The sequence below is a fragment of the Notechis scutatus genome, chromosome 4 (assembly GCF_049901735.1).
Source record: "Notechis scutatus isolate UNSWTSFEM ecotype Mainland chromosome 4, rNotScu1.2, whole genome shotgun sequence".
Classification (NCBI taxonomy): Eukaryota; Metazoa; Chordata; class Lepidosauria; order Squamata; family Elapidae; genus Notechis; species Notechis scutatus.
The window spans coordinates 110,576,861-110,589,025 of NC_142012.1; the positions used below are offsets into that span (position 1 = coordinate 110,576,861).

The 12,165-nt window shown below is 34.1% G+C and overlaps 1 protein-coding gene across 3 annotated transcripts in view; it reads right to left on the bottom strand.

Moving 5' to 3' along the window:
- PLEKHA1 (pleckstrin homology domain containing A1) overlaps positions 1-12,165 on the bottom strand; it is a 46,884-nt gene that overhangs the window by 25,080 nt on the left and 9,639 nt on the right. For all 3 annotated transcript variants that reach the window (XM_026669371.2, XM_026669389.2, XM_026669379.2), the window contains exons 2-5: positions 6,546-6,706; positions 5,464-5,520; positions 1,028-1,073; positions 341-438 (exon numbers count right to left, since the gene is read on the bottom strand). In XM_026669371.2, the coding sequence (XP_026525156.1) occupies positions 341-438; positions 1,028-1,073; positions 5,464-5,520; positions 6,546-6,686 (342 nt within the window). In that variant the 5' untranslated portion in view covers positions 6,687-6,706. The remainder of the gene's footprint in view (positions 1-340; positions 439-1,027; positions 1,074-5,463; positions 5,521-6,545; positions 6,707-12,165) is intronic.

Consider the following 12,165-nt stretch of genomic DNA (forward strand, 5'->3'; position numbering starts at 1 on the left):
CAAGTTGTTATTAATGGGACAGAAAAAAATTATAAAAGCCAAGCTTTGCTTATAAATATATACCACTGCTCAGAAAAAGTAGATTTGATAATGAGTATTTTGAAAGTGGTGCAGCTTTTTGCAAATGGGCAAGTTCCCATAGCAGCCTTTTTTTTTTTTTGAGTGCCCATGACATGCCCTCAAAATATCAAGTGTGTCCTCCTGTGCCAGAGAGCTTGGAAACACTTATTTTAATCTACCAAAACAATATAATCTTGAAATACTAATGAAAGTTCTTACAGTTGTCACATTATAATGAGACCCTATGCAGAATAACCTAGAATTCAAAATGATCACTTACTGTGATTTTGGTAGCTTTGTTCAGAACATTTACCCATTCAACTAAGTCTTGCTGATCATTGGCTTGTAAAAAGTATTTCCTCATTCCTGCATTCATGACTATTGGAGAAAAAAAATATATAGTCAGATAAAAAATTTAACGTGCTTGTGTGAAAAGTAAAGACATTTTCACTTTGTTTGTCTAGACAAAGACTCAAATGTTGGGAACCATAACTTTTGACATTAGTACATATACTGCAAATTCATGAACATATATTTTTATTTAGATTTTTTTAGTCCTCTGATGTCCAGTATCCTAATACACAATTTATTAAAATAATTACCAAATTGTAATTTAAGATTGATTTTTTTCAAAAACCAAGAAAATAAACCCCAAAAAGCAAGCCAACAATATGCCATAACAAGCAGAATTCAAAATCAAAGCTTGTAAAACAAAAATATTAAGTTATTTCTTATAAAAATCATTGGCAACTGCCATTTTTATTAGATTAGCAGAATCATTCTTTTCAATATTTGTTCTATAAAATACTGATTTTATTTTTAAACACTGTTCTCTTTATATTAGAAAGAAAACATAGAATATAAATAAACTGGTATTCAAAAACATCAAAGTTTAACATGAAAAAGCTTGTTTCGCTTTCCAAAAATTATTGATGGTGCAAAACTTAAAGCTTTTTTTAAAACTTACCAAAACAGAATTCTGCCTTTGGCCTCAGTTTAGTTGCATCACTTACCTAACAAAGTGAAAACACTGGCATTATATGGCATAGCATGTATAAACACTATATATTTCAATTTAAGTTTATTGATGTTGCTAAATCAAGCATACTTCTGTTCATGTGGATCAATGAAATGAGGCAGCAAACTGATGCAAGAACAGCAATTTTTTATCTTTGTTTTATATGTGCCCTTACATTCTACCACTAATCCGTTCTTTCTGAAAAGTTAACCATGTGTGAGTTGAGCAACCAGATAAATTTGTTGAATGAACCTCTATAAAATGTTAAGTTACAGACAGCAAGCTACCCTGTATGTACATAAATTTCCTATTGAATGTATATCATGTTCAACTTCCTTCTATGTACCTAATGTAATCGCAGAGTTCCTGGATGTTGTTGAACTGTAATTCACAGCATTCCTTGCACTTGGTCATACTATCTGGAACTATTGAGAGTCACTGTTTAGCTATGTAAAAGATTCTGCATCCCTATTAGCTTTCAGAGACCTGGGGAAAAATTGATTGGGAATAAAGTACCATATAATAAAAGCACATCTCAGTCTTTCTCTAAACTTGCACAGAATAAAACTTTGTTTTTGAACTTTCCATGAGCTCATTCATTAAATCTAGAATTATTACTGCCCTTTCATGTCATCTCATTTTTCCAATTGTTATTTGCATTGTGATCTTACATTTACTGATCACTTTCATCCTGGGTCATCCCACCTCTTCTTTGAGATGGAAAGAGCATAAATAACATGGTACTCTTGTTTGTTTAAAAGATTTGTATAGCCACTCATCTCAAAACATAACTACTTATCTCCTGAATTTTTTTGCATTGTAATCCTTTTTTTCTTTTGAAGTAAAATGTGATGCACAGTTGTACTAATTCCTCCCCAATTTTATATATATATATATATATATTTGTTTTCTTAAGTTTTCGCGGTACTTACATGTATGGCCTTCAGCTTTGTTCGGGTATTTTCCCACGTCATAGTAGTGGTGCTTTTAAAGTTGTAGCAATAGCGTTTCAGCAGAATCTCATCTGCCATCATCAGGCTTCTGTATTGTGTCCGTCTGTGAGTCAGACTTTTACAGTGGTTTCAGATTTAAATTTGGGGCAGCCTATTGCTGTGCCAGAATGGTTTTTCCTCATCCTGATTGGTTGGGAGTCTTGGTCTGTGTTTATTGGTCTCGGGGTTTGCTGTGTTCTGCTTGATTGGTGTCTCTAATATCTTCTGTCTGTTTTTGGCTTTTTTTGTAAATACCCAAAATACCTGAACAAAGCTGAACATACACACACACACACACACACACACACACATACATATTTCATACTCAGCCATTCATTGCTATTTATCATATCCATTTAATAAAACTCATACATTCTAGTTAATGGACACATTTTATCACAAAATTGTTCAGTGACATAGAAGAATGAATACCTTAATTTAACTTCTTGATAAAACTGGAGCTAAACAGAAACTATTAATATTACAATAAGCAAAAGGATGTTTTATTATCCTATGTTCTATATAAGCCTTATTTATCATTAACAAATAAAAAAGCTTGAAATACAAATTACTATATAATACCAGAAATATTATATAGTCAGTTAATCCAGAGCACATCTTATCTTACACAACAAATATGATATGGATGGCCAATAAAATCAGCCATATGTTTATTTTTAATATTTTATTTCATGTTAGAAAAATGTCCGTTCAGACATATCATATGTGTATTGTTGTATTAGCAGCCCTTCTTTTCTCTTATAGTTCTGAATTTTCACTGAATCCATTTCACTCAAAATGGATTTGGAAAAAAAATGAAATGACTTTCAACTCTTTCAAAGTATGGAAGTTTTGAAATGTTGATCAGTAATACTGCTACAGAACCTTGAAAAAAACTAAAGCAGAGAGAAGTTAACTTGCATAAACAAACCTTGCTGACAGATTCTGAGAATAATGTTCCTTTACCTAATACTTACTTAAATATCTGTAAGTGTAAGTGTAACTGTAAAGTGTACCTTTACTTAAAAATGTTTATGTACTCTGCTTAATTTTTATTTGTTTATAATTTAAATTTCAGGAACACCTACTAATTATAACTCTGGGAAGTTTACAAAAATTAAATATAGAAATAGTATATCAAAACTATTGATAACAATATACTGGGGAGGACAAAAATATGGCTATTTATAAAGCATAAATAGAATCTGCAGAAGATACGTATAGTACTTTTTTCAAGTCTAAGATCTTTAAGGGTTGGGGGTTAAGAGGATCAATGAATCTCCAAATCAGCAAAAATTGATAATCTCTACAATATACAATTAAACCTTGCATTCTGAAAATCTGAATGCTTATCCTTTATACAATTGTTTACACATTTAAAATAAGGAAACTAAGTATATTAGGTGCAGATGTTTAGAAATCCTTCCAACTGAATTGATACTACTTTGTTTCTCTTTTTCTCTGGGAATAGTATAAACTTGTTAATAAAGCTCTAAAACAGGGGGTCTCAAACACAATTTACCTGGGGGCCGCTGGAGGCAGAGTCTGGGTGAGGCTGGGCCGCATAATATTATACTTTATATTATACTTTATATTTATATTATACACTAATATTATACTTTCATATCACGGTGGGGGCCACAGGATATCATCCTGCGGGCCGCAATTGGCCCGCAGGCCACGAGAATGAGACCTCTGCTCTAAAACATGATTGCCATATTAGGCCTATAGTACACTTCTACAACTACTATGACCCTTCTATTTTATTAGGTTGTGACTGGTATATACTTTCAATAACTGTGGGCTTCTTTAAATAACTATTTGACCATCTAAATTTGAAGACAACTGACTCTTACAAAACATGGAAAGGCTATTAAAATAGCCACATCTTGAAAGGCTCCCAGATAACAATCTCAATGGTGAGAAATGTGGTTAAAAATAGGGTCAAGGCAAGATCTGAAAAAATAAAAATCTTTGATCAAACTTCCCTCAAACTAGTTGGATATGTAAAAACAGAAGCTACAGATTATTGCAAATAACCTGCTGAAAAGTGCAGCTAATTCTGGAGTAATTCTCCAGAACAGAAAAACTGTATCAGAATTTTTTTGTAAGGCTAACTTCACCACAAAAGACATTGTCTAAAATATGGAGAAGTGTGAAATGTTTGCAGTAAAAGACGAATGCAAGCTCTGAAGAAAAGAACACCTTGCCAAATATAAAACATAGCAATAGTCTATTATGTTTTGGAACTACGCAGAAGCTAGTGACACAGGAAATATTGTATAAGTATAAGGAAGGATTGATGAATATGAAAACCATCAAATCCTAGAACAATGTCCCTGTCTTAGTGAAGAAATTTCAACAGTAAAAGAGCTTCCAGGAAATTAATGATCTGAAACACACCATCAAATTCACAGTGAAGTACTTAAGGGAAAGTAACATAAAAATCTTGAGACGGCTTTCAGTCCCCAGACCGTGTTTTATTTTGAATCTATAAACTATTACATATAAATAGCAAGTACATTTTCAGATTCACAAAAAGATACTGTTTTTGTATTATGTAGAGGCCAAGTGTGTAAGCTTTTATTCACTTAGGAATTCCCTGAAGTACAATTTCACTTAAGAACTTACCAAAACACAATTCATCAAGTTGTGTTTTTTTACATATAGAAACAAATTTTTACATAAAATTGTAAATATGTTGACTTAAATGCACTTTTTAATAATACTATTAATTACAAGAAAAATGTATCCAGTAACTTTACAAACTTTAAATATTAGGTATTAGCAGTTTGTACATCTCCTGATTTATTTAGCCAGCTATCTTTATCTGTGTACAATTTGTGTAAAGTTTAAAAGTTTAAAGCATAGATTACATAATCAGTTAAATATAATTACAACTCCTATTTTGAACACAGAACATAGAATAATAAAGTTGGAAGGGACCTTGGAGGTCTTCTAGTCCAACATTTTGCTTGAGCAGGAGATTGTATACCATTTCAGACAACACAGCATAGATGGCATAAAAGAGAGGTATGAAGGGCTTTTTTATATAAAAGCATATGATACTAATAAAGGACAATATTTGTAGTTCAGGGTTGAAAAGGAGTATCCCAATGTATTTTATTGATTTATTTATTTATTTATTTTATGTATTTGATTTGCCAATTGTTTACAAGATAATAAGTATTGGATCAATGCTTTGTACACTACTTCATCTTTAAAACACCCCCAAGAAACATTATTTTAGTTTAATTATAAAACAGATGCAAATGTTTAACAAGCTTTGACTTTTTTTATAAATGAATTATATTATGAGCTATTGATAAGTGAATAGCTATTGTTATACATTGTGAATTTGGAAATTCATTAATTTGAGAAACATACACATACCTTTGAAATGTAAGTAAGCTTAATGGATCCAACTGGTGGAGATCCAGAGGGGAGGTTCTGTAGTTAAGAATACAGCATAGTAGTGTAAAAGAAAGACACGCACACACACACACACACCACAACCCTTATTATTTCAACTCAAATATTTCAAAATTTATCCAACTGTAAAATACAGATAATTCTTGATTTAAAGCCATATCTGGACCTGGATTTCTGATGAAAATCGTTATAGTCATAAATTGAGGCAATACATGTGACCAGACCAGTTTCATATTTTTTGCAGTATCATTAAGCAAATCCACATTCATTAAGTGAACACCATAGTTTTACATGCGAACTCATTCTTCTAGGTTTATTCTTCTGAATGGATCTTTTTTACAGTAAACAGAATTGAAAATCATAAAGATCAATCTATTGCCAACTGCCAAAATGTGATCATATGACTTTGGGAGGGGGGTAGGGTTGTGGCATGACATTTTACAATGGCCAAAAGTGCTTTCTGGATCTTTGGTAATCATTAAGTAACCAGTCATAAGTCGAGGACTACCTGTAAAGTTCTAACAAGCTTTGTTTTGTTAGTTGAAGGCAACTGCACTACTGCACATTATTCCAAGTTGCAAAATTCTGCAATTATTTATTTTCTTGAGTAGCAACAAAAATGGAATGTATTCTTCATGTTATATTTCTCTAAATAACACTTAACTGTCAATTTTAGCCCATAATCAAATAATAAGCACCATTATCTTATTTATACACTTTCTAAATAATTCATTTATTTCTATAACATAGAAATAGATTCAGCAATGAGTGATGTTTATTATTCCTTGCTGTCTAGGTTGATGGGAATTTAAGCTGCCTATCCACAGTATAAAGATATACAAGTTTTAAATGATTATCAGCTGAATTTTAAAAATAAATGCTCGCTATGCTGCACAATTCTAAAATAATATTTAGCACAATCAAAAATATGAAAGATTAGCATTTTTTTAGGACCTCCAGAACCTTTCAGAAACTTACAAATTACAGTAGTAAATATAACAATATCTAATTTATATAAACAAAATAAAAAAGTTGACATTTACCTGTGGATTATCCATATACCATACCAAATTATCTTCTTTTGTATCCAGTATGAAATATCTCCGCAGAAATTTACCACTGTTTTCATTTTCTTCAATATCTAAAAAACCACAAATACGATTTTGACGATCCACATAAGGCATTTCTGAACCTGAACATTACACTGCAAAACAGAAAGATCACTTTATTATAAGTATGTGAATTGAAAATGCTACATTTTTAGTTTCATTTAATAAACTCAGCTTTTCAGTTTAATTGCAGGAAAGGGGCGTTGGTACTTACCTGATATGCCTGTTCTCGGTGAGCTACAACGAGCATCCAGAGAGTGGGAGGTGCTTAGTTTCTGCTTGGATAGGCTGGGCTTATTTGAATAGGACGTTGTTACTTCTCCCTGGCTCCTCCCTAGCATCCCCCAGTTTTGGTGAAGATGAGGTGATGCAACCCCCATCCTCTATATTGGTCTGTTTGCGTGTTTTTTAAAAACTTATATCCAGAATAGTCGTTGGCCGGAACAGGTCCCCACCAGACGGATATTGGGTGGGGCTGGATGCTCGTCGCAGCTCACCAAGAACAGGCATATCAAGTAAGTACCAACGCCCCTTCTCCATTGAGCTGCTCCGAGCATCCAGAGAATGGGACATACCAAAGCTTGGCTTGTCCTATGGGAGGGTCTCCGTTGGGTTGGAGTTTCTCCACTGTCTGAGTGGACTCGTTGTAACACCCTCCTACCAAAGGAGGCTTCAGCAGAAGCAAATAGATCAATTTTGTAATGCCTAATGAAAGGCGATAGGAAGACCCATGTTGCCACTCTACATATTTCTGCAATAGGAGCTTGCGTGGCCCAGACCGCTGAAGTTGCCGCGCTCCTTGTTGAATGGGCCGTGATGCCCCTAGGCACAGGCAATGATTGAGTCTCGTATGCCTTGGCTATCGTGGCCTTCAGCCACCTTCCTATAGTCGAAGGAGAAACTTTCTGCCCCTGGGAGGTTGGCTGAAAGGATACAAAAAGAGCTTCAGTCTTTCTGAAAGGAGCTGTTCTATGTAAGTAAGTATGGAGAGCTCTGTGGACATCCAGTCGGTGCCATTGTTGCTCTAGGCCCTGAAAAATTCTGGGGCAAAAGTTAGGGAGAACTAGTTCTTGTGACCTGTGGAAGACATATATATATGTTTGATTGTTCATTGTGAGGGCAGCCAATAATTCTTTACTTATACCTCCCCGAAACTGGAGTAAAGGGAGCTGCAAATTTTAATTCTTCTTATAAGCTGCGTTAAGCTTTGAAGAAATTAAAGCCTCTCACAGGAAAAGTAAAATTCAGGAATACGCCCACACGATGCAACGTGGATAAAATGGCAAAGTCCTGAAAGTTGTGCGCCAAAATGACTGTTGCCCAACTCTAAATGGCTCCAGCCAGTTGTTTTGTTTTGGCGCCAACACCGCTACAACCTTAGTCGCACAGTCGTTTAAAAAAGGGCACCAAAAAAAACAGATACTGTGTGACTGAAACGGTAAGGAGGGGGCCAAGAGGGCTCCACTGCTCCTGCCCCTGTAAATCCTAGGGGAGGAAATGCTGCTGGCAAAAAGTAATTAGGAACCGAATGAGTGCGTTATCTTAAAAGCGGCTTACATTTTGAATCACAATGGCAAGACAGAAAAACATTCAAAGAGTGGCAAACCCCGATCTCTGGGAAAAGCGCGGGAGCCGAAAACAAGTGGCAAATTACGATCGCTGTGGGCGGCAATTGGCCCAATCGCCAAAGCGATCTGCTTCGTTCCGACAGCTTCCCCCCCCCTTTTTTTTTACCAATTTGCTGTCGGAATTGAGAAAGATGGTCAAGAATTTAGAATACTGATTAACTAATCAAACCTGAAATGTTCCTGCTCCGGCCAAGGATAAGCTGCCTATCACACCAAAGGCTGAGCTAAAACTGGGGGATGCTAGGGAGGAGCCAGGGAGGAGTAACAACGTCCTATTCAAATAAGCCCAGCCTATCCAAGCAGAGACTAACACCTCCCCCTCTCTGGATGCTACGAGCAGCTCAATGGAGAATGTATTACTTGCATAAACCAGCAAACATTTTATGTGCATAAAATAGGATTTAACAAACAACTGCATTTAGCAGGTTTTTAGATGTATGTCATTGACCTGTAAAAAAAACCCTAACAATATACCTAAAGTTGTAGGTCAAAATGTTACTTTTCTATTAACATTAAAATTACAGGATTATATTGATTTAAACACTAAAACCATTCTCAAATAATTAAAATAGCTTAATTCTTTCTACAAAGTCATATAGCAATTAGCTATACTGTTGTTTCTCTATCTGGTTCATTAAAAATATCTAGACTTTTAAAACTTGGAGCAAAAATGAAATTGAATACCAGTTGGGGAAAGGAGATGCTACCAATTTATAAAATCCCAGTGCTTGCATCCTGTGTTGTTCTGCTTTGAGTGCAACACTAATAGCTATGAAATAAATACACTATTGCCTCAAAAATCAACAAGAATTGAAACCAGTAGTATTCCAGAACGTTCATAGATCCAAACATCTATAGATCTCTCTATACCCAAATAGAGAATTTACCACAGGGTTGATATGTAAACAATATATGAATTGAAATCCTTTTAACTATATACAAAACTTAAGCTATTGTTTCTATTGATAAATTGGGTAAAATGTTGATGAGATGCCAAAAATGTTTTCTCCAGATATTTATATATAACATCACACTGAATATCACTGAGGCAAAATACATGCAGTAGCAAATATTTTGTCAAGATACCGACTACTAATTTTAGTACAAATTTTAGAAGAACATACTTACAAAGGAGTAATACATGCTTCAGACCTACTCCTGATAATTGTGTGTGTGTGTGTATGTGTGTACATGTATATGTTTGTACATATGTTTGTGTTTGTGTGAGGGAGGGAGGATGGATGGATGGACAGATAGATATCTAAATATTGATATATCACATCAGAATTTTGCTTCTGATAATAGAGCTATCAATAATATTTAACTTTACAGAAAAATAGTTTACTATCACATATATATCCACACCCACCATGTTCAACACATTCACAAGGATGAATTTTCTATGCTGGCAGAATTATTACTCCAGTTGAGAATTTATATTAAAAAAATACCAAAAATTTCTGAACATGCCTTAAGCATTGCTAAAAGCAGAGAATATACAAAACTGTATGGTGGCTAATTCTGAGTCAAAAGATAAAACATTTCTTGCAGTCTATGAATTTTGACAGAAAAGTAAATATTGTTGGTGGGGAAAAAGATTACATGAATTCAAATAGAATGGAAAAGATCTTATGCTTTTGAACTTAATTGATATTATGTTTTTAGTTGTCAGATTATTTTTCCAGGTATCTCAAGAGTGTAATAATGGTCAATATTATAAGATCTTCTGTCATTCATTGTTTATAATATATAATGATCAGATGGACCAAGTCCCATATTTCTAAGGAAACAATCTAGCACTATTTGCAAACAATAACAATTTTACTCAGATTATAACATGTTCCTACTATCCACAAGCCAGTGGAGAAGCAAAAAATAATAACTCAAACTGCAAAGTGAATTTTAGCCCAGCAGTTACCAACCTTTCTGGGTCCACCAATTGGTATCAGTGTTGGCTGCAGGGGAGAGGGGGAGGAGATGGTTGCGTGCATACAACCTAATTCTGTGCATGTGCAAATAAAGCTTCGTGCACTCACCCACCCCTTGCACAGTTCAGTTCCTATAGGGCAGTCCATGGTCTAGTGGTTGGGAACCCCTGTTTTAGCCCATAAAAATCCATCCTTATATCTGTTAAATTATAAAATAACTTACAACCATTCAATAAGCTTAGTCATCACACTATATACCATGAACAACAAATAAGAAGCAAAATCCCAAGTTTGAATATAAACTTAAATGTCCAATAGTATGATTTCAAGGGACTAGGGACTTAAAATGCAAAGGCAGCCTACAAATTCTTGTTTGATCATGAGCAAGGAACTTCATAGAGGTAATAAACAGCAGGAAAGGAAGAATGAAACTTTGCATAATTCCCCCATTCAAATGCCATGGGGAACAAAAATACTGCTCTCAAATCTCCTTTCTGGTAATGGTCCTGCAGGTAGAAATAGATCCACTGTACAACTGTTCCTTCCAATGCCCAATAAACTGACATATTCCAACAATATCCCATGATCAGCATTATCAAATTCTGCTGAGAGATCTAAAAGAATCTTATAATACAATGTAGAACTCTCATGTCTCTCTCCCAATAGAGGCCCCTAAGCAGGACAATCAAGAGTAGTTTCCTAGCTCTATTCAGGCCTCAAAATTACTGTATTTTATTCAAGTGTACTCGTGCTATGTGATATTCACCTTCTCCAGGACTTAACCCAGCAAAGTGATATTTATAATTGATAGTTGTTCAAAACTTCCCTTTTTCAAAGCAGTGGTCACTCTTTCAATTAAAAGGCCCTCCAAAATTTTACTAGATAAACTTTCCCTGCTACAGCTGGACAAGCATGCTAGCAAGAGCCTATGATCATTGACAATATTGGTTGCACCTACAATTTTCTGGACAGTCCCATTATGCTAGTAGTCATAAAATCCTGAGGCTTTGAATTAACAGCAACAGCACTGACATTGAAATCAGGACAATTGTTCTGGGAAAATTTCAAGCCCAACCCAGAGATAACTTCTTCAACTGCGAACTTGCAAAAGCTTCAATATTCATACAATTGCTTTTATTTGTGTTTGGTTTTAAGAGTATTAAATTAAATACAGAGAATGTATTAGGCAACTTTTCATTCTTGCCATTCTACATGCTTTGCACATTCAAGAGAACCTTATGTCCATCTGAATAAGAAGCCCTTTTGAGAAGTGGATTTATCAACTGTTATTTCCCACATATAAAATATTAATTTATATCCTATTTTTATTTTTTCCAACCTAAGGCAGTATACATAATATTACTGCCATTCAATATTCCTTATGTATAGTTGGCCCATATGTGCAAAGGGAGGAAATGAGGAAAGGTTGTTGGATAATTATTGAAGATTAGTTTTTATCCATTCCCCAATTCCAGTATTTATTTATTAGTTTCTTTGTTGATTTTAAATGCCAATTCTATTAGTGTAGCATTTTTCTTATTGTTTTTGTTTGTAAATTATAATGTTTAAATGTTGCAAAAGAACTTGACAGCAGTTTCTTGTCAGGAAAAGATAAACCTGTAGTAAATAAACTAAGTAAAAAATAAATAAAAATGCAGGGGAGCGGGAGAGAGAGAGAACAGGATTAGTTAGTAGAGTTTTAGTTTTAAGGATTTCAGGAAGCTTGAGGAGTTTGCCAATTGTAAAGCATTTTGTAATGCAGATTTTCCATAAATAATTTTAACAATATTACACTGCAATTATTTCTTCTATGCCGTTTTATTATAAAATTTTATGAAACTTATTTTTATTTATTTTGCAAGTGAGAGGAATATTGTATATTTATGGTAACACATTTTACAATGCATTTTATTTCTACTCCGCTTTTATTATTTTTACAAATAATTCAAGGCAGCAAACAAATCCAACATACATTCCTCTTTGTATTTTCCCCACAAC